General features: G+C 50.5%; 1 protein-coding gene and 1 long non-coding RNA gene across 12 annotated transcripts in view; one reads left to right on the forward strand and one right to left on the reverse strand.

The window, feature by feature from the left end:
• Positions 1–328: 328 nt before the first annotated feature.
• On the reverse strand, positions 329–8,156 carry LOC149332391 (uncharacterized). The gene is made up of 3 exons (XR_016284891.1): positions 8,047–8,156; positions 5,810–5,970; positions 329–485 (listed from the first exon to the last, which is right to left on the reverse strand). It is a non-coding gene; the product is annotated as an uncharacterized LOC149332391 (long non-coding RNA).
• A 6,832-nt stretch (positions 8,157–14,988) lies between these two features.
• LOC149332392 (uncharacterized) overlaps positions 14,989–23,248 on the forward strand; it is a 372,379-nt gene continuing 364,119 nt past the window's right edge. For 10 of the 11 annotated variants that reach the window (XM_089557304.1, XM_089557316.1, XM_089557306.1 and 7 more), the window contains exons 1-2: positions 14,990–15,487; positions 18,135–18,893. In XM_089557304.1, coding sequence (XP_089413430.1) covers positions 18,149–18,893 — 745 coding nt within the window. In that variant the 5' untranslated portion in view covers positions 14,990–15,487; positions 18,135–18,148. Of the gene's footprint in view, positions 15,488–18,134; positions 18,894–23,248 lie in introns of all 11 variants that reach the window. The other variant, XM_089557313.1, reaches the window with a different exon arrangement.

Genomic DNA, 23,248 nt, shown 5'->3' on the forward strand with positions numbered 1-23,248 from the left:
GCTCACACATCTCATCGCCCTTGACAGAAGCAGCGCGTTGCTCGCGGGGCGGCGGGAGAATTAAACGATAGAAAGGGAGGGGAAAGACTCCGTGGGCTGCGGAGTGTGTGTCTTTGCTGCGGTATTACGAGTGTGCCCGCGCGCGCGGACAAAGACTTCCTCCTTCTTCTTGTTTCCGTGGAAATTATTCTTGTCCTCGTCTTTTTCTTTCTTGCTCGTCTTTTCGCCGTCGACACACGCGCTAGATTGCATGTTCTTTGTTTGTCCTTTGTTTTTCTTCTTTTGCTCCGTTCTGTGTTGTTTCTCCTTTTCCTCTCTCTCTGTACTGTATACGCGTGTGCCGGCGATTGGTGGCCGATCCTTGTTCCTCCAGTGTCGTGGTGCAGTTGACTGTGTGCGCGAATGCAGAGCTCCGTCCTTGTGCGGCTGAGTGTAGCAGTGATCGGTCCGGCGATTTCACATGGGCCTGACAGCCGGCATGTCCACTGCGTGGGAAGCAGACAATGATACGACACGCTCTCTCTTTTAAAGCGGCTCGCGCTCGGGGCTTGCATAACACAACGTGAGGCACCAAAACCAAAGTGGGAAGAAAAAAGAGCAAAACGCTGAGGCAGCGTGCGATTTGATTTATGGGGTTTAACGTCCCAAAGCGACTAAGGCTATGAGAGACGCCGTAGTGGAGGGCTCCGGAAATTTCGACCACCTGGGGTTCTTTAACGTGCACTGACATCGCACAGTACACGGGCCTCTAGAATTTCTCCTCCAAAGAAATTCTAGCCGCCGCGGCCCAGGTGATCGAAATTTCCGGAGCCCTCCACTACGGCGTCTCTCATAGCCTTAGTCGCTTTGGGACGTTAAACCCCATAAATCAAATCGCACGCTGCCTCAGCGTTTTGCTCTTTTTTCTTCCCACTTTGGTTTTGGTGCCTCAAGCGTGCGAGTATCAAGCGTTAGCGATATCGAACGAATATTGCGTCATCAGCCATTTTATTTATATCCAGTGCAAATTTTTCGTTATATCCGGATATCTACTTTTTTGGTGCCAACGTACACAACGCAAGAAGGCAAGTTTGACGCCACTTGGAATGTCCTACGTCAATTAGTTTGGCCGTAATGGACATTTGAAGTTTCAAGAAAGCACGGCTTGGGGAACCAAAGGTCGCCGGCACGAATACTTGTTAAAGACTACGCTTTGATTCGGCTAGTACTCTTATGCTTCGTAACACGCTGAATCGTTTGAAGCCACTCGGAGCATTCTACGCCAATTAGGTGGTCCACATTATGTGTGCAAATGATACCGCTCACTGATGACACTTTAATGACCGCGACATTAAGTACAGCGAGTATTGGAGCTCGGTATTCAGTGTGCTTTCAGTGATATATCAACTAGCTCAACTGTCCGTTTTATTGTAACCTGCGAGCCTTGAGGATCAAGACTTGTGTTCCCGGGCACTTACGCCAAATCATTCGCCCACGTCCGTAACCGAGTCCGTATGGGCGTTTTAAGCGCTTCCTGAAGATTTGCTATGCTCGTTTGGTAGAAAGTTGGAGGCATATTTTACCCAGAATCATGTTTTACTGGATGGTCTAATTAGCCTTACTTGCGAGATAAATTTATAGGTATAAATATCAGAGAATAGCATGATGCAGGTATACAGACTGAGTCTTGTTCCTTCCTTCATGTTTGTCTTAACTTTAAGAAAAATGTGTGGCAGTCAATACTAACTAGACGATTAAGGAGTTACTATCACTGAAAAGTGTGTGCAGAATGAGACTACAATGTCTCCTAAAAAAGCAAATACAAAAGAAAACGCAAATGTTTTAAGAGGAAATGAAAGGCATAGTAACATTTCCACTCTTGCTGGACGTCTGCTCCGAACCGCACCGGTATATTCAAGAGACAAAGGAGCTTGGTAGGAAAAAATTTTAGAGGCGATCAATTGGATTGATGCGGAGGATATGCGATGCCATTTTTTTTTCACTCGCCAATCTATTCCAGTTCTGATTCTAATAAAATTCCGATAATACTCCAATTCTGATTCTATTTATACCCAACTTCTTTTAATTTTTGCTTATTCATTCTTAGTCGGTATCATTTTTACTGAGTCGTGCTTAGTCCGGCGTCTCCCTCCTCTCCTCACCAGTGGAAAGGTGGAGGCTTCATACATGTGCCGACGGCGGACAGTTTTCGTCTTCATGGCCCTCCTGATGCATTAAAAAAGGGGGTAGGGTTTAAACGTCAGAAAACCGAGTAGACGTTCGAAAGCATGTGCTCATTCTTCGTCTCTTCTTTCTGCATCTGCACGTCCACGCAAAAGCGTTTCCCGCTCTTAATCGTCACACCCTCTCTCCACTCGGCTGCAGCTGGTGCGACGCCCTTCTCCCATTGGCTGCACCTTGCGCGACGCTCCTCCGAACTATCCCGAGCTTCCTCCCATTGTCTACAGCTGGCGCGACGCTCCTCCGAACTATCCCGAGCTTCCTCCCATTGACTACAGCTGGCGCGACGCTCCTCCGAACTATCCCGAGCTTCCTCCCATTGTCTACAGCTGGCGCGACGCTCCTCCGAATTATCCTGAGCTTCCTCCCATTGGCTGCAGCTTGCGCGACGCTCCTCCGAACTATCCCGAGCTTCCTCCCATTGTCTACAGCTGGCGCGACGCTCCTCCGAACTATCCCGAGCTTCTTCCCTTTGGCTACAGCTGGCGCGACGCTCCTCCGAACGCACCCGAGCTTCCTCCCATTGGCTGCAGCTTGCGCGACGCTCCTCCGAACTATCCCGAGCTTCCTCCCATTGGCTACAGCTGGCGCGACGCTCCTCCGAACTATCCCGAGCTTCCTTCCATTGTCTACAGCTGGCGCGACGCTCCTCCGAACGCACCCGAGCTTCCTCCCATTGGCTGCAGCTTGCGCGACGCTCCTCCGAACTATCCCGAGCTTCCTTCCATTGTCTACAGCTGGCGCGACGCTCCTCCGAACGCACCCGAGCTTCCTCCCATTGGCTGCAGCTTGCGCGACGCTCCTCCGAACTATCCCGAGCTTCCTCCCTTTGGCTACAGCTGGCGCGACGCTCCTCCGAACGCACCCGAGCTTCCTCCCATTGGCTGCAGCTTGCGCGACGCTTCTCCGAACAAACCCGAACTTACCCGAGTTACTCGGATGCTTCACACAAGGCAATCTTGCTCGGGAATGGTACGTCTGGAGTTGTGCTTTCGCACTTAAAAGAAGTGGAAGCGAGCAAAGTGTGTGAATGGTAGCTCAATCGAACTTAGTCTCGTCTAGAAGTGCTGCTTGTATGTATAGCAACGTGGGTTCCAGGGCATAAAAAGACGGCACTCGAGGACGAAGAAGCGAACGACGTGATCTGTCTTCAATACTGCGTGGTTTTCCCTCCTTTGAGGGCAGCTCCTGTTTTTCTTTTTTTTCCCTTTTTGAGTTGATGATTGCTTTGTATATTTAAGATCACCCTCTTTTGATTTCTTGGTTACAATAAACAATTTTCGAAAGCAGCCTGCAAAACTATTTGAAAAAAGTAAAAATCGAAATTGAGAGTAGAATGTCCGGCTGAATAGTGAATAGAGCACACCGGTTGACACTGCAGGCAAGGTTCCTTTCCGCTTTTCTTTCTTGCCCATTTTGGCTGAAGGCCACTCTATGGGAATAAAAACTTCACAGGCGGCACTGTGAGGTGTAAGCAAAAAGTATGAAATATTTTGGAGAAGAAGCTCGCTTTGAGAACATTCTAGCGAAGAAGTACGGCGTGCTAGCAACAGGACACACAGAGAGACACGGCCGCGTCTCTCACTGCGTCCTGTCTCTCTAGCACGATATCTATTGGCAATGTCACACGAACTAGACCAAAGTGCCAACTTAGGGAATATTCTAGCTGAAGTCGGAGCAGGGATAACGTGTACTGCAGTTCTAGTCCAGCGTTATTTATTCTCAGTTTTGCTCCTGGATCGAGGCGTGCCACGCATGGATCCGTCATTGTCGGCACGGCTGAATAACAATCGAACATACTATCGGAGAGTAACGGTTTTATTCTACCGGTCATATGCAATGACGCAGGACATGCGATGTATTAAAGGGCAAATTGCTGGACTATACATATACCGATCAATGAAGCCTGAAGCAGGCTAGAGGGAAGGGCTAAGAACATTCATCACCATCATCAACACCAACGACGTTACATCCAACGCAGGACAAAAGCCTTTCCCATGGGTCTTAAATTAGCCGTGTAGTACGCCATCCGCTGTCACCCTCTACCCGCAAGCTTTCCAAGCTCATCTCTCCTCTTGCAAGCCTTTCTGCCTCCCCTTGCATCTTCCATCTTCCCTTGGAATCCACTACACATGTATCCCCCTGACGGACCATTGGTTATAGGATGGGCTTGTCACATGCCCCGCCCAAGCACATTTCCTACCTTCTATGATTGTGCTCCGACAGAAAACCGCTTACGTAGCGGACTCGAGTCAGGGAATGTAGACGCTATGAGAGTTCTTGCATGATAACTCTCGGACCTCTTTTGGCCCCCTCCGGAGCGATCGGAAGGTGAGGAGCGCCTGCTGCACCATTATCGCCCTCCTTGGCCATAAAGTTAAACCACAGCCAGAACCAACTGCGTCACGTGACTATAACGGGGTGCATCCTCGAGAGGGCCCGTTCTCCTCCAGCCTTGATGAACGGCATTCGCACTCCCCAGCTGGTAAACGCGTGGACCTCACTGGTATATGAATGTACGTCCCGTAAACACAACGCTGAGCAGCCATCGTTATGATCGAGCGTCCAAAGCACTAGGCGTATGCCTGGGAGGTATGGCTGGGGTGGAACGCTGCTGCGTGTTACGCTGGCGAATATGCCGGGATCCCCATCCGCCATAGGACCGGAAGGCTGTGCCAGAGCAAAAGTATTGGGTACCTCCAGCGACGCCAAAGCAGTGCACATGCCCAGCGCTGGACAAACCCCCAAGACCAAAACTGCGACCAGCGTCGTGCAGTGGGCCGGGAACATACAAGAAGCCCTTGTTGGGAACGTCTCCGTCGGTGTCACGCGACACGAAACACGTGATGAGGGGAAGATTGTTGTACGGATACAGAGGAAATGGCGATGCACCCCACACCGCATCATTTGTGAGGAGGGAGACCACCTCTGGTACCAAAGCTGTGGCCGGTGGTGGAGGATGTGCCGCATGGCACGGCGACCAACCATATAGCTCACCGTGCACTTAGCATCCTTTTTTCGTCCGGGCCACACTGCGGACAACGCGCATGTTGCAATGGGTGGAACAGCTGGCAAGGGCGCTCCGCAGTCTTAGTTTCCATGAAGGATGAACTCAAGGGCTGCTCGCCGAAGTTTTCTGTAGCCAAGTTTCGAGCAAGAACTTGAAAGTGACAAAGTTGCGAAACACCCACCTCCACTGCCTGCTGAAGAGAAATAATGTTGCCCTGGTTGACCTGAACCACAATTCCACAATGTGGATCGAGCAGTATGCGATCGGGGTAATGTGCCACTCGTGATGACGTGGCTCTGGGTTGACCTGGGGCCGAGTGCAGTCATGGACGTAACTCATGAATTTGAGGGGTTACTAAGACGAAGGGGTGATAGAGGAAATCCGCGTTTCAATCCCCTTTGTACAATCCCTGATTTATAATCACGGGTGTCAGGTGTTCGCTCAAAGAACCACAAGAGGGCAGTCCTACAGTGCGTTCTTCACCATATAGACCCAGAGGGAGGGAATTAGACTGCAATGTTTGTGCGCGTGTGCAAGATCGACATCGATTGGTTGCAGTATGTTCACGTGGATACGTACGGTATTTCCTGGCAAACAGAAGACCCGCGGTGAGCCCCAGACCGGCAAAGGTCATCAGGGTGCCGAGAAATACGGCGGCCCGCCACTTCCAGCCGGCAGCATCCAGGCGCCGACGCCACCACGGGGCCGGGACAGTGCGTGGCAGAGGTTGAACCGAGGACCTGCACCACGAAGAGAGCAACCGACGGCTCCGCTCTGGTATGCGCTGTGCTCACGAGCGTGTTTCGTGCGTCCTTCGTAGAAGGTGAGGGGGGTGGTTTGGGATGTGATGAACTAGGTTGTACAGGTCCAAAGAGTACGCACAATCCAGAGTCACGTTAAAATTACACCATCACCATCAGCCTGACTACGCCCACTGCAGGGCAAAGGGCTCTCTATGTCTCTCCAATTAACCCTGTCCTTTGCCAGTTTCGGCCACCGTATCCCCGCAAACTTCTTAATCTCATCCGCCCACCTAACTTTCTGCCACCCCGTGCTACGCGTGCCTTCTCTTGGAATCCGCTCCGTTACCCTTAAGGACCAGCGGTTATCTTGCCTTCTTATTGCATGCACTGCCCAAGCCCATTTCTTCTTGATTTCAACTAGGATGTCATTAACCCGCGTTTGTTCCCTCACCCACTCCGCCCGCTTCCCGCCTCTTAACGTTACACCTATAATTTCCCTTTCCATAGCTCGCCTGCGTTGTCCTTAAGCTGAACCCTCGTTGTTAGCCTCCACGTTTCCGCCCCATAGGTGAGTAGCGGTAAGATGCACCTCTTTCCCTTGAGTGATATTGGTAAACTGCCATTCATGATCTGAGAGAACCTGCCATATGGGCTCCACTCCATTTTAGCACACTCCTGTAACTCCCGTACTGGCAGGCCTTCCACGCTAAGGGGTGAAGTGACAGCGAGAACTTTACCACATCCTCCCTCCCGTCTTTTCGGGATGTCTACTCTCATCCCCGCAGACCCCGACCTGCGCCACACGAAAATACACAGAACATTCGCAAGACTTTTCGCGACCGGAGATGGCAGTACCACAAAGGCCAGCTCCGTGCTTCCTGCTAACTGGCGAAGGCGATCGCGATATCCCAGAATAGTAACATTACCAACTTTTCTTTGAAGGTAGACATGTCAATACGCTAGTGTGCTACTAATACGACTCCATAAAGCCAGAGAAACATCGACGAGTAGCAGAAGGTTGAGGTTTCGATGACCGGCCGTAGAAGACTCATTTCAGTGCAGGTGAAATTAGGCGGTGTCGTCGTCTCGTCACACCTGATCACATCACTTATGGTGGCACCATCAATGACATGTGATACGTGGTCATGATCAGCATGTCATTCATGACTCGTTATGACTGCGCGTGGCGTCACCAAACCGGAAGTGGTGTCAAACAGGAAGTGGCGATGGGAAGTGAGGTCACCGTTTGGTCAAGGTGTTTGATGCTGTCACGTCCCACCTGATGACGACTAAGTAAGCGTGCGGTACCGGCTATGTGCCTGGGCCACGTGATCGCGGACGTTTTTCTGCGACGAACACGACAAGCACTACCACGTGTTTGCTGGGAACCATCGCCTTAGTAGCTAGCGCCGTACTGGACGTTTACCCCTGGTGGTAATGGGAATTTAAACGACAGCTGAGGTGGCGCGAAATGCCGATGCCAGTTGGAAATACCTTTTGCTGAGAGGGTTGGAGTAGACGGGTGTAGTAACCAGTCATAGGATGCGTAAGTGGTGATGGGGAGTGAGTCTGTGGGGTGTGGAGGTAGGGTTTCGGGCTGGGGCGGATTTAAGGATCACTCTTGGAGGGGCAGTTGGGAGAGAGCTGCCCCATTTATACAGTATATTTCGTGAACTTTTTCCAGCGACATCTGTTAAGTGCGCGTTCCTAGGCTTGGCACCGTAGTAGTAGTTGTTGTTGTCGGCGTAACCAGTCGGTGCGGTGCAATGGGAACCACTCGGAGGTTGGTTACCGTGGAAGGAGAGGGGTATGACGAGAGCAGAGGAATGCGTAACCCGTGGATGGTTACCGCCAAAACCATTCGGAGGGTGGGGGAGAGGGAAACCCAGTACGCTTTGCAGATACCCTAGCACCTAGTAAAATTCAGGCCTTAGGCTACGCCTCCCATTGCTTGGATCGCGGCCATTGCAGAAACAGACATTGTAAGCGTTTGTCAGTGAATGTACGTAGCGCCGAGACTCAACGGGATCCTACATCTGACACCCACTGCGGGCGTCGCGTAAGGATGCATACCTGACGAAACTGGCTGCCAGGTTCTGCCGCTCGCTGTCGGGTGGCCACGTCGTGGGCCGGGCCTTGGTGGACACCTGCTCGTCTCCGGAGCCCTCCATGCACCCGTCAAGGGGCCTCAATGGCTTCCTGTCAACGAAGCCGCTTTGGGCGGGTTTTTGTTGTTGTTAACCTTTCAAAAGATGGTACATGGCTTTTTAACTGCGTAAATCACTTCCCCCTCATCTTCGTCGTGGTCGCCATCGCTACAAATATAGTAGCTGCTGCTCTCTTTAACGCGCACTGTCTCCGAACTAGTGTGTATCACACCGACTGCATCCCAAAAAGCCTGCACGTAATAGCCTGTCGAGGCTGTTTCACTGGAAGCTATTAATAATACTTAAAAAAAAACATTGCGAGGACACTTTGCCAACTGAAGTGTTGAGAGGCGAAAGCCGAGGACACTATGCCAGGACTACTTCCGGTGGATGTGACGTCACACCGTCCCCGTGGCTATATCGGTACCCAAACTATTCATCTTTCGGGGATCTTAAGTGTTGATTACGCTTTATTACATATTTTTTCATCTAACTTGACAGAAATTCGACGTTTTTCTAAACATTCTGTGACAATTTTCACGATGCCGTGACGACTTCCGGTGGATGTGACGTCACACCGTTCCCGTGGCTATATCGACGTCCGCGCTATTTCGGCGCTATTTCGACGCAATGTCGACATCTTTGTTTATAATTATTTAACTAATTATTCAACATTCATCAAACTTGGTTTCTAGGTTCATTTTTTTCCTGCTCTATCTGAAGCAACCATTGGTTACCTTCTATCTTTTTTAGTTCCCTAGTTAAACGCGTGTGACACACTTTGTTAACGGACGACAGTATGAGCCATTAAAGGGAAACAGCATAAGTTTTAAAAATCAACGAGCTTAAGAGGGTCGAATGTGTGAAACTTCCAGGTAAAGCGTGCGAAGACTTTTTGGGCTAGCACTTTAAATAGTGAAGAAATAGCCGATTAAAATCCGGACGCCCTTCAAGCTTCTCCGCAGCGCACAACGCCAAGCGGGGGGGGGGGGGGGGGGCAGTCATCGAAGGTATCGGTACATTTCTAACGCACAAACGCCTGCTTTGGAGAAAAAAAAACCAACGCCACCGAAGGCAAACCCCGCCCAGAGTTGTTTGGCATTGTCTAACGCGTCAGGGCAAGGTGTGGCTGACGACAGCGGTGATCTGAAATCATACTTCCGTGACGTCACGCTGAGTTTTTCTGCACTCCTCCGATGCACTGAGGAGAAGCGCAAAATTCAATAATCGATTACGTCGCTATTTTAAATGCTAGTGCAAAAATACTTGGCATGCTTTAGCAACATCCTATATAGATTTCAATCCTTGAATATCGCGAAATTGTCGAAAAAGTGCTGCAGTTGCCCTTTAAAGGTTTTCGCCTTAAAAGTGACGAGAATGTCCCGCCGCGTCACGAACAGACGCAAGGGAATGTGAGAAGGGGACACCGTCAGACTGGCGAAAGCGCTCCTGATTAGACGAGTCACCTCGGCGTTGTCTAAACAAACGATAACAAGAACAATTAGAGGTAATCCTGCGTAAGACGCAGAAAGCCGTGCTAGGCCTCCCTGAGAAAGCAGCTAAAGAGAAACTAAAAAAATAAGGAGTCGCAAACAGATACGACGACTAACAAGAGGCACTCCTAATGGCTCAACGCAAACGCCTCCAGCTGGCGAGCAAGTTTCCCACCCCTGTTGTAAGAGCTGCAGACCTCGAAGGAATCAAAATAAAGGTGGAGGAGGAGGTAGAAGAAGAAATTCAGGGAGGTTAACCGGAAGAATAATCGGTTTGCTACCCTACACGGGGGGAAAGGATTGAGGGGATAAAAAAAAAGAAAGAGAAAGGAGAGTAGCAGAAAATATAAGACACTCTAAAAAGTCAGTGTTTGTTGAAGTTACAGCCTATCATGGAGGCCAGACGGCCTTCACCGCCGACGATCGCCGCGGCCAGTGGCCCAGAATCTTCATTTCCGTCAGGGGGCGTGGATCTAGGCGCTCCAGCGCACGGCTGGGAGACTGCCTTTCGGCGCTGTAGGCGGGGCAGTCACAAAGAATGTGGGTAATAGTCTCGTCATGCCCGCAGATGGCACATGCAGGGCTATCAGGTGGACATTCCTATGCAAGCCAGGCAGCTCCCGAAGGCCCACCGATCCCTGCTCATATGCAACAGAGTATATATACACCAAGGACGGAGAATGGCACGAGGAAAGCACATTGACTCGCGATACGGAGACAAATCCACCACGGTTTATACGCGGAAGCTGCCTTCTACAAAAACTCGCGAAGATGCAGTACAGTGCAAGCAAATAGGAGTTAAAAGGGTGTAAGCTGTCCTTTGGCACACTCCCTTTTATAAAAAGGAGTGCGCTACAAAGCAGATTACTCCCTTTCTACGCTCATATAGGTGTATTCGTGTTTAGTGCGTAGATGTGGCCATCAGTCACAGACACAAGCAGTTGGTCAGCGCCTCTGTTTGAAACTGGCAGCCAAATTTCTGGCAGGCAATTCGCCGAGTGATTACTGTTGCCACAACATCATACGGGCCCCTTGAAGCGAGGGTGTATTGCAGGGAATGAAAAGGCAGACTAAATTGCTCGAGATAACACCGACCGAACTAGTCCGACCGCACTCTCCTCCTCTCCCCTACAAGTGGAAACGGGGATCTATCTCTCTCGCCACCTGCTGCCCACGCCGAAGCCACCACCGACGTCGGGCAGTTTTCGCGTTCATGGCCCTCATAGCGTTAACAGACTGCGGAGTACCCTCGCAAGCTTTCGTGGCCCGTGCAACATGCGCTTTGTCCGTCTTGTGTTGTGGCCCCGACGGACAACATGCGGTTATATAACGGATAAACTCCGATTTGAATTTTTCGCTAGTCCTTGGACTTTTTTTGTTGAGGTCCCTGTGTAGAGCATAACAGCGCCTAAGGGTTTTAGGCGATCAGCGAAGGACAGGACATGACTCCCGATGTTGAGGGTAACATACGTATATGTGTCGCGCGGTTGGTGTAAGTTCAAGCTAGTCTTTTTGTTCCCTCGTTTCCGGGTCATACTTCATGCCCCGGTATCAAATACATGTATACAGAGGTGAAATTTGGGTTTGCTACTTTCGTCTGAATTATGAGGGCGTTCACGTCGATTCTGCCGTTCATATAGTCCCTAAAGGCTTCCTGAACAATCATGAGGCTTTTATTGGTCAACCAGCTGCGTACGATTGCTAAAGCTACGGCGGCCGACTCAGCTGCTGAGGGTTTGTGATTTCCAATGAAGGTTTTCAACCGACCGACCGACCGACCGAATAATCAATCAATCAATCAATCAATCAATCAATCAATCAATCAATCAATCAATCAATCAATCAATCAATCAATCAATCAATCAATCAATCAATCAATCAATCAATCAATCAATCAATCAATCGATCAACAGCTGCTAATGCTGTCGCACTGTCAACACATGATAGAATTAGGTGTCCCTGTGAATTTTTGCACCGACGCGTGCAGATTGTTTTGTGCACACAACACGCTTCTCTGCATTGCTTTAGAGCATTGCGGGTGGTGTGCTGACAGGGGCTAGCAAGAGGCAAAAGAAGAGCTGAAGTTGTGAGCTGAAAGAAATAATAGAAGAAAATGAGGAGAAATAATAAATGAAAAAAAAAGGAAGATGAATAACAAAAAAAAGGATCAAATCAGCGAGAAAGGATTAAAGAAGAGAATAGGAAAAGTAAAGATGAAAATGATAAGATGGCACTGAGAGCTAGTGAAGAAAACGAAGAAAACTTAACTAAAAAAATAAAAGAATCAAGGAATAAGGCCAATCCTCCACTGTGGGTATGTGCCACTTCAACAGAGGACAACGACAACAACAATAATAGCAAATAGTGATGAAGTAAAGAGTTAAAAGAAGCATGAAAAAAACAACACAGTAACACCTAATTCCATTACGTGTTGGCAATGCGATGACATTCGAAGCTCTTGGTGTCTTCGCCGGAAGTGATCGGTGGAGTTTGTGAGGATCAGCTTGCTCTCTTCCCATACACCGCCTGCCACGGTTTGCAAGTGGGTGCTTCGCACAGGCAAACCTGGTCTGCAACGTCACTGTTGGGCTGATGACGTCACGTCCGTCCATCCAACGGCATTTCTCCGCTTTGGTGATGTCACTGATGACGTCACTACCCGTCAGCCAATCAAGATTTTCCTGGACGGCGCCGGGTTTTCGCTCCGGTGAGGGCTCTATGCTGTCGCATAAAGCTATGTGGCACAGCAAAAGCACCCGAAATGCTTGAGCGGTGAAAGTTAAAGAGCCTCCCGTGTCGAAGCTAGACCGGAGCTTTCCACTACGGCACCACTCGCAATTAAATTTATAGGGATGTGCACAACTCGCTAAGAATAGAAGTGCTTTCAGTATTCTCAGAAAAGCGCGTATTTCATCAAGTTCTCGAGCTGCTGCTACTGATGACATCGACGCTACGAAACAGTTGGGGGAATCATTATTTCGTGGTAAAACTGCGTACTAGCAATGTGAAGAGTGATTTCACTCATGCTCGTAGTATAATCGTTGGTTACTAGTATGCAGTTGCTGTTGCCTTCAGTAAATTGCCTGCACGTGTACAACAACATGATGGGCGAATATTGTTATAAGCGCATATAGAAAAACACGCTTGAAGCTTAAAAAGTGGTTCGGGGAGGGACTGGGGATGCTAAAGTGGATCGTGAACGTACCGGAAACAGCAGATGCGGCCATCTCCCTGCCCCGCGTGGCTGTGGAAAATATAGCCACGCTCGAGACACGGGGAAATGTGGGGCGGTCGCGTCTCGGCTGCCTGGGTTTTGAGGCGAAGCTGCTCTCAGGAATAGTTCTTTACTGCTCCTTTAATTATGATTTTTTTCTTCTGCTTGCTTTGTCGAGCATTAAGAAGCACGCGGTTAAGGAGCACGCGTCTGTTTTCTTTATCTTTGCCGCATTTTTACTTTTTCAAATATCATTTCGGAGTCCCTGGAATTTTTCTTTATTTTTTTTATTGGCGACTCGGACTAGAAACTTTACTGCCACTGCGACAGAAGCAAAAAATAAGGGGGTAAGCTCAGCAGTAAGTATAACTGCAGCCAACCGGGCATTCACCGGTGATAAAAAAGATGCAAGCTTTCCCCTGGCCGGGTGTTCTTTTGAGCTAAAACTCTTGGTGAATAGGTCATTGACCCCACCTTGAGTAAACGAAAACACCTTGTGCCATATCCCTCTTTGGTAAAATCTGACCTCGCGTCATGAAAATTTATCATCACCATCAAGACTTAGTATAACTCCAGATAACAGATGGGAAAAAAGTTCAACTGGCGAGACGATGTAACCAGATTAAGAACAATTAACCAGAAAAATTGTGCGCCATTATGTTCAGAAACTAAATGCTGAGAACTACCCGACAAACATAAACGACGACTTTGATTAAGGGAAACGGTAGTTAACATATGCGGCTCACGAGTTGGCACTGCAGTAGTTGGAGAGGACCTGAGAAATGCCTTCGTCTAGCAGTGGACAAGATATAATCTCCACTGCCTCTTCTTCTCTACGTCACTCTTATCTTTGTTTGCGAGTTGTTAATCACCCTCCCTGTGCCTTTTGTTTAGGCATGAGAAAAATGCAACCGTTTCAGTGGACGGCACGTACTTTTTTTGCTTTTTATTTTATACAACCTGAAGCCACTACCGCCACCGTCTGTCGTCACTGTTGACTCCTTTGTTGTTTTTGCTTATTGTAGATCACCGGTTGGTGAAGTTCATGACAGTACCCTTGAAGTCGCTGGCAAAACTGCGTTTGATTATATGACATCGACATTAGAAATGTTATTCATTGCGAAAGCTCTCAAGCAGGAGCGGAGGTGACAACACAACAAACAGTTCCTGTGGTGGTGGAAAAAAGTTCCCAGATCCTCGTTGGCGGCTGTAAGGGAAGAGAGAAAGTGTGTTTGTTGGGGGGAGGCAGGGTTAGGGGATGGATGGTCGCAAGAGAGATAAGTGTGCCCGCTTTAACCGAAACGGCCCGGCAATCTACGCTTTAAGGAAACGACAAGATAGTGGAAGAGAAAGGTGCCATAATCTCCCGAGCCGAGGAGCCACGGGTCGTCTCCATCTTATGCACTCTGCCCCCCCCCCCCTCTCGCCCACCTGACTGCACCGCGGCGGCGGCGGCGTCAGTTTTATAAGCGCCTCTAGATTCCTTCCCCTCATGCTTTGACGGCGGGCGCCGGGCATATTTACACACGCACACACACACATTCCACGGAGGCCGCCCTATGCGTGCGGCTTTCCCACAGCTGCCGCCGTCACCGCAGCGTCGCTTGCGGTCCCCTCGCCTGTCTATCGTTGTAGAATAGAAACCCCCTCCGTTAGCTATTCCCTTCCCGAACTCTCCGTCGGCCTTTCTCGCGTGGTGCACCGCAGAGCCCGACTGTCAGGACGTCGCGCCGATGCGAGTGTGATGCCTACGCTTCTACCGGCAACGACACCGTCCGAAGACGCCCGACCAACCGGGACCCGGCGCTGGAGGCAAGCGCCGGGGCGGCGTGGCAGCGTGATGCGCTAGGAAGGACTCTTCTCCAGCAGCGAAGAAGACTGCAGACGCCGGCGGTTTGGGGGACGGGACCGCGGTGCGCGCGCGTTCAAAATTAGCAGCAAAGCTCCTTCTCTCTCTGCGAAAAGAAAAGCAAAGCTCGACGGTGCGAGAGACGGAGTGGAAGGGAAGAGAACTTTCTCGACGTTTTACGCCGCCGCCGCTTGAGCTGGGTTCCTCCTTTTCTCTTGGACGTCTTCTCCTCCGGTTAACGTGTGCGTGCGTTCCGCATCCATCTCGCCTCCCTTCACCTCTTCCCCCCCCCCCCCCCCCCACCACACCCTCCGCGACTCTCCTGCGCCCATCCTTTCGGGCCGGGCCAGCCACCGGCGCAAGAAGCACAGGAGCGCCCATCGCCGCAGCTGAAGCCTGTCCCGTTGCAAGCTGCGCCGCGCCCCGCAGCAGGGAGCCCGTAGGAGGAGGAGTAGCCGCAGGAGTACCCGCAGGAGTAGCCGGAGCGAAGAAGACGGCGGTGTCCTGCTAACTAGCAACACCACCGCCAGGACTATTGCGCGATCTTCACTATCGGTGCGGCCGAAACTTGATTCAAGAACGAGGCACGGCGTTCGTGTACCTCCGCAACCCTTTCCATTTCAATCGCCGCGGCCGGCCGCGCTTCGGTTTCTCCTCCGTTTTTCTCCTTCCTTCCTTTAATCCTCGAGGAGCAAGAGGGGAAAGCCGTGGAGGACACGAAGAAGACATCAGAGGCGCGTCGTTGAGCCCCAGCAGCGATTCCTCGCCGTCGCCCTCGGGGCATCCCGTTAAGAGGACGTGCCCGGACCAGGTAAGCAGCAGGCCCGAAGCGGCGTAGAAGGAGAGAGAGTGATAGCCTTTTTTCTTCTTCCCCGTTGACGTTGTATTGTACGTCCTGCCGGCGGCGCCGGTTAGGTGATCCCGCATGTTCCCGGCGCTGCTTGTGCCGGCGGCGACGTCGTAATAGCAGCTGTATAAGCCTGCGGTGATTGTGTGTGTGTGTGTGTGTCTGGGTGTCGTCCCGTTAACCGGATACGGCCGTCGGTGCAACCGGAGCGAACGGCCGCGTTCCACACCCCCGCCCTCCTCGCACAGGCGCCGGCGAGCGCTGAGCTTGTCGGTTTGCCTCGCCGGACAGGTGCGCCGTGGACCCGCGTATGTCAGCTTCTCCGATGATCGCTGACCGTCATCAGCCGCCGACGAAATGGCTGGTGAGTGCGGACGTCCGCGGGGTTGCTCTGGAACTCTTAGGAGAGGCGCGGCGGGCGCTGTAATTCCCTATCACCAGCAAGGAAGGAAGCTTGCCGGTTTAAGGACCAGACCTCGCGAGTTGTATTTGTTGGGGGTTTAATATCACTACTCGGAGAGCCGGTTAGTAGCGCGCGCTGGAAGGGATTGGGAGAGAAGGAATTCGCGGTGAGGGTCTGTTTGGATCTCACTTTCGCGGATGTGTAGCAAGAGAAATTTCAGGTGTACGGGGCCTCGTGCAGTTGGAGCGTTCTATTTACAAGCAGAACAGAGTTTTTAGCGAACTGTTCGGAGTGAAAGCACATTTCGTCCTTTCCGTAATAGCCCTTGTAGTTCAAGTGCTGATAGTGGACACTTGGATTATACAATGCTTGGCACGTCGACGAGTGTGATCTCGACCGGCAGCTGGTTTCTGTGCTAGCGCAATTTCCACGAGATTAGACGCCGCGCTCGGGAGAGGTCATGCTTTAATCTCTTTCGCGTATGTATAGCGTAACTCGAATCCGCTACAGAAAACGCTCTCGTAGCATTCGTAGCATCCGAGCAAGGAGAGACGCAGAATCACTTCTTTCTTCTTTTAGCAAACTCAGTCTATGCGCACACACTTCCTCGCACATTAGCGCTGCTCACGTCTGTACGAGACTTGACGAGAGAGAGGGGGAGAGTGTCGGAGGGTTTCCGTGTCGTGCGTGGTAAACTTGCGAATCGCAGAGGTACGCAGAGGGGTGGTCCCGCCCTTGACCTTGACTGCGCTTGTCGGCTACGGCGCGGATGCAAACTGAATCCCGCTCAAAAAATTTCCCAGGGTCGTACGAATTTGCATGCGGGGCGATTTCTCGTGACAGCTACCACGAATACATCGGGCTTTCTTTCCAGCCCCTAATTGCTCCGACTCGCTCAAAGCTTCTCTAAACAATTAGAAATTAAATTCGTGATGTTGCGCTGCATGTTTCGTTTGCATGAGCCAGAGGCTTATGTCGTTTCGTAACGTTTCTCAACATGTGACTAAGTGTATCAGGTTTTGTTTACATCTCTTAGACAAGCAGGATTCAAAGTATAGCAGTAACATCCACGTTTCCCCGCGTTTTAATGCGCCAGACTGGAGGAAAACAAAGCAATTAGCTCAGCGTCTCGCGGCGTGGACGTCTTTATTTAGCACCGCTTAGCGGGGGGAGCAACGGGAACATTTGTCAGGACGTGCGGATTTTTGAGAAACGCACGCACAAACGGTGCCTGTGATGTGGGTCGCTCTAATTATTTCTCGCAAACTCGCATATTGCACGGTTCTGACAGCGTGACACACATAGCCTCTCCGTAGTATGACGTCCATGTCGCATGGAGTCGTTTCGTCAACGTACGTGCTTTGGGTTCCTGCTCCTCTTTCTCTGCTCCCTTTTACCGCTCCCTTCATCCCTTCTCTTACGGCGTGGTTCAGGTGTTCACCCAGAGCGAGACTCTTAACCTTGCCCTCATTCTCCATGCGGTACCTTAAGCACCACAGCATGTTGGTGCGTCGTCCTGGTTCTCCCGTTATAGCTCAGCCGCCACTGGAAGACGTAACCCAGGACGCATGGCCTTCCTGCCCGAGAAGTACCGGCATGCTATAGTCGTTTAGTCAGGCCTTGCCGTAGGATTGCCGGTTTGCTTTTTAGATTATTAGGAAAGAGGGTTGTTTGCAATAAATAGTGCGATCCGTGCTTGTTTTTCATGTCATAGTCGCTTTCTAGAACACTGCACTTGCATATGGCAAACTGCTCGCTACTTGTAATACATCCGCTCCTACCATCTGTGCCGTAGACGCTTTTAAACTAGCCTTGCAAGCGATTAGCCATTCCCTGACCATAACGCATCAACGCCAGTCGTCGCCTGTGTCGTTGGCGCTTTCCAGAAGATCGTGGCTGCTAAAAAAACTCAAGGGGCCCAGCCATAACAACCGATCGCTTCCGCAAGCAGAGAGCGTAGAAGAGTCCCGTTCTGCATGACCCGTATCGCATGCGGCGACGACGGCCAAGCAGGCAGTCTTGTAGGCTCTATATGGACGCTACCCTAACGCGGTGTGTCCAGGTCCGGGATGGGGAATCGCCTAGGGCGCGCCGGTCGCGTTGACGACTCGCCCGGCGAACAGAGGCGCGGGGCCGAGACGCCTGCAGAGTCGTCGTCGCCGCCGCCGTCGCCGCCGCAACAACAACAATCTGTGGTTGACCCCGCAGACGGTCGCGAGGAGATGGCCTCTTCCTGGCAGCAACAGCAGAAGGAGCTGCACCAGCAGCAGAGGGAGCTGGAGCAGCAACAGCAGAGGCGTCTGCAAGAGCAGCTCGCCGCGGCTCGAGCTGGGGGAGGAGGCGCCCCGGTGCCTCCTTCGACTCCGTCCCCACGCCAACCTCCGTCTCCGGCCGGTGTGCGCATTGTCGAAGCCAAGGCTGACGTCTGGAAGCCTCCTGGTGCAGTGACTCGGGGCCCGCCGCTGCAGCAGCAGCCGTCGCCCCAGTTCCAGAAGAAGCATGTGCAGTTCCAGGCTGCCCCGTCGTTCCCCAGCCAAGAACAGCCGTACAGGCCGCAGCCTTCGCCGTCGCCCAAGCCTTACAGGCCTCCTCAAGCCCAGTACGAGCCTCAGCCGCAGTGGTACTCGACAGCGCCTGCGCAGGCTTCGCCTCGCTCCCAGGCTCACCTGCCGCAGCAGCAGCACTCGCCGTTAGTCCAGATGACGGTGCAGCAGCAGCAGCAACCGACGATGATGATAACGACGACCCCGACCTCGATACCGACCGCAAGTGGTGCGCCTAGTCCGCGTCGCGTTCCGCTGGACGTGGTGCCCCAGCCATCGGGCCAGCGCGTGTGGTCCGAGGAGCCCATCTGCGAGTACGTGGAGCCAGGGGGACCCAGCCTGGCCCAGCAGATCGCCCAGCAGTCGCAGGATTACGTGGACGAGAAGGAGCTCGAGTACCGACTCGCCATACAGCAGCTGCAGAGTGAGTACTCCTGTGCATGTCTTCCTCTTGCATGTCAGTGGCTGCCATTGCCGCGGCGAACGGTAGGAGCAGGGCCCTTGCAGATATGTGATATACTCATATCTTCCTCTAGTTGACAGGAGTCTAACACACCTCCTTGTCCTGAACTTTGGAAACCAAAAGGGTGTTCGACTCCTGTCACAATGGCTCGTGTTTTGAGAAGGACAAAGGATATCTGAAGACCGCTGTGCCCCACATGCAGTTTTGGTGACCTCGCGTGAAGCGCGCAGGTCTTCAACTACCCTCTTGAAATGACCCGGTAAATGTTCGCGTTTTCACGTGTCTTCCCGTTCGAGCCTACGCGTTGCTGACAGCGTTCATTTTGGGAGGCATAGAAAAGATGTTATTGTTTAAAGGTGGACATCCGGCTCATCCGGGTGCAGCATGGTCAGGATGACAGAAATTTAAATAGTGTGCGCTTAATGATTACTTTCGGTGTTCCCGCGCTATCATATTTTGCCAAGGTTTTTTAGTTGGTTCCTCTCTTCGCCGTGGTATTTTAGAAAACTGTTTTGGTGCAGCACTGTAACGAACAGCTTTACCTAAGATGAATTCGCCTTCTCTGCACCGGCCCGATGTGGAGTGCATGTCACAGACGCAATCCAGTTCTGCAAAATATAGTAAGCTGATTCAAGGAGCCTCAGATGGAAACCGTGTCTCAGTAAAAGGAATGCCAGTGGAATGCCTACCTGACCTCAGGCCCAGAGCAGGCTTTACACGGACGAAGAAGACAACCTTTTGTTCACACGACTCTAACAACGAGGACCATTTCTGTGGGACCGATGACCACAGGTGTGAAACAGAGATCACCGTCCGGATTTTACTTACAGGCGTATCGAATAGAGTGAGAAGACTGAGTCCACCGAAGTATAGGACTCTGTTTACAAGCGGAATCAACTCTTATCTTCGAGGCAGCGATAAGACACCGCCAGGTTGCTGGGAGTGCATTTGGCACAGAGCCCGTAAACAGTCGCTCCTTCTACTGTGCCGTATAATATATGACTCGGTGAATCTTCACCCTTTGCATTGTCGCCGATTGGCAACTTAAGCGGACATGGGCACAGCAACATTATTGCACGCTGAAAGGTTGCTAGTGCTGTCTTCTTTTGTTTTGTTGCTGCTTTCCGCGCGTCAACCAGGAACTGTCTTCGAGCGTGGTTCCGTCTTGAGTTGCTTCTGTTGTTCCCAAATGCAGTACTCTTACAAGCTGAACAGGGGCTGCAGGTAGTGAATTATGCAATAGGCGAATCTCACTCAGTTGCACTAAGACGCCGATGAGATGTCCTAATGCATGTCCTTTAGTTAAACGGATTACAACGAGTACCACGACTCTATGGAATCATTGCATTTGATGACATGCAACAATAAAGACAACAAAACGCGAAGTATGTCAGGCAACCGACTGCAGCTCCGCTGATAACTACGTATTAGCATTTTGCGGTTTTCTTACCAAACTCGTCTGCGCTCATCGTAAATCCTCATCCCCGTTCTAAACTTAAAGTGGCGCACACCACTGAATATAAAAAATATACATGCGTACTTTCCAAGTCTTACTACCAGCGGGCAAGTACTAGAGCAGCTCAGTGGGTCTTGCAGATAGCATTGTCTCTTGTTTCTCCACTTAAGCCCTCCAGGGCTTTCCGACAGGCATCGTGTGAAGCCTGTTATAGAATATCCCTCTTTGCAGGAAGAACTGAGCATTGACGGAAAGTGCACATTGTCTTATCTTTATCGCTAATCTTTTGAAGAGCCCGCGCCTTTTTCCTTTACCTCATCTCTTCCGTGGCGTCGCCTCTTGCATTTATGCAACAGCGGCGATTAGCTTCATGGCATGCCTCAAGAATCCGAAAGCGACTTGATTCGCATCGTCTTTGTGAGTTTTCATCCGCGGTGTAAAAACGGACACCACGTTATTGTTTGGTAGCGAAAGATTTCTTACAGGGATTTGATTAGCCAAACGTTTACCAGGACGGTGAAGAGCCTCAAGTCGAATGTACGTTGTTTGCGAATTAATTTCAATCGGTTATGAGAAGGAAATGAGCGTACGTTTGACCTGTTTCAACGACGGCCATAGCTTAAGCACTCGTTCCCAATTGCTTGCACTGTGGCGAAAAACTGCAATTTTTTGCTGCAAGTTTATTTTCCCGCACGAGACTGATTCATAGGTTGCAAATGGCACTCCATTTAACTCCGGCTGGCCCTCCGGTAGCCGTACTCTTGTCTTTGACAGTGTGAGGTGTTTTCTGTTCGAACTGTAAAGCGAAAATTTAGAACCGCCGTCAATTCGACTCCCATAGTTGCGCCAAGCCGTTGAGCAGCTGTGGGTGACAAAAGTAGGCCATGGGTGATTTCTGATTTTTGAATTGATAACGTCAGTAAAGGGGTGCCTATTTGTGAGGAAAGTGTAAAGAAGGATTCTGACGTATCTGAGCCCCCTAAACTCTGGAGAATGAACTCACGTCTCCTTAGCTGCTCCAAAAGCGAGCTCGTGCCTCAAGTGCAAGGAATCCTATGTGACTCAGATACCCTCCTTTGGAGGCCTTACAGATTATGAATCACGACCGTGTGGTTTAGTTTCATTAACCTCCGGGCTTTTCTCCTATCTTTAGCCGTAAGAAGAGGGCGCATGCGTGAGAGCCTGTTGAGCCTAGAGTGACGTCACAAGTCACGCACACTATACGAAGAGTAGACAGGGCAGTTAAAAATCACAAAAAAAGAAGATTTCCCGCATGTAAACCACTGTCGGATACAACTCAAGAGCGAAGGGGCATATGCCCCTCGAAGGAAGCTCTCCAGAAAATGGCGCCGATGAATTTCCATGATGCCGCGGTTAATCTGATTAAGCCGGGGATAATCCCCTGTCATCTGCTGCATCCTGAGATGTCAGACTAGCAGGTACAAGGAATTAACTACAACCTTATGAGAATCGGCCAACACCATCGGCTGAAAGGCCTTCTTTGAGGGGCATTTGACGCTGCCTTCTTGAGTTGTATATCCGACTGTCCCGCCGCATAGTCAATAAGATGCTGTTCCCGCGCGTGCGCTTTGATATGTATACACTATCGATTGTTATTAATAGGATAAGTGCTCATGGCACTGTGACTGAGACAAAATGAGAGGTAACTTCGACAAGGGGATTACAAATGCTTAAAAAAGATCATTACTAGCATAACAGCAAAACCGGATGATGGCAATAATTGGGGGCTGATTAACTGATGCTTTGAGGCGAGCTTAACTGATGCTTCGAAACACGTTTCGTCTTGGTGTTTGCGACGGAAGCGTTTCGGGTTTTACAGACCTCAACCTCGTAAATAGAAGATCCTTGAAATTTATATTGGGCGTCTTTCGTGGCCACCACGGAGTGCGCGTCATCGCAGATGGCTGCCAGGCCTGGGCCCGTGCCAGAATATCGCTTAATATCAACCGCGCACCAGATGTCAGCAGGTGTTCGTTTTTAATATATCGAAATTTTCTGTTTTTTGTGCGTGTGTGTGTTTCGATCGAGGACGAGTAATTAGAGAACCTCTGAAATGGTCCTTGCACCGAAGTGTGTCACTGAATTTTGCCACTTTATTTTTATCGTTTCGAAATCTTCACCGGTCCAGTCATTATAGATTGTCACACTGTCACTTTAGCCGGAGAAACAGAATATTCGTCACAAGGCAGCTTATGCTTACCAAACCTTAACTACATTGCAATGATTTCGAACCTTTGTTACGTCATATACCGGGGCCGTTTTGGGGCTCCGCTGTGTCCAACGTCAGCCGAATAAAAGAGTGCTATTGTATAAGATTGTCAACTTCGAGAACCAGATCGAAGTCACCGGAACGCCACGACTTCACGATAACTGGGGCAGTGAGTATGAAAGGTTTTTTATTTATTTATTTATTTATTTACTTATTCAATATTGCAGGCCTTGCGGCCCAAGCAGGAAGGGCATAAGAGGTATCAACAAGTACAATTGACAAATACAAATGGCAATTACACATGGTAAATACCGTTGTTCCAGGGACAGAATAAAACGAAACCAGTAACACAACTCTGATCGTATCTGACGTGGAAATGCTTAAAAAACGAATTGAAAACGTACGCAACAGCTACACGTAGAATATTGCCACACACAAAAAAGCATAGCAGATGAGAAGTAATAAAATGCAGAAGATGTGTGATGTTATCAATTTAAACCTTCAGTGGCATCAATGCTGCTTAGTAGTGATTGTGGTAGGTTGTTCCATTCGCTTATTGTTAGTGGGAAAAAAGAATATTTAGAAACGTTTGTTCTGGTGCTATATGGAGCTATATGCGTATGTGCTATA

This window comes from Amblyomma mixtum, chromosome 8, assembly GCF_055824585.1.
Source record: "Amblyomma mixtum isolate Tamu chromosome 8, ASM5582458v1, whole genome shotgun sequence".
Classification (NCBI taxonomy): Eukaryota; Metazoa; Arthropoda; class Arachnida; order Ixodida; family Ixodidae; genus Amblyomma; species Amblyomma mixtum.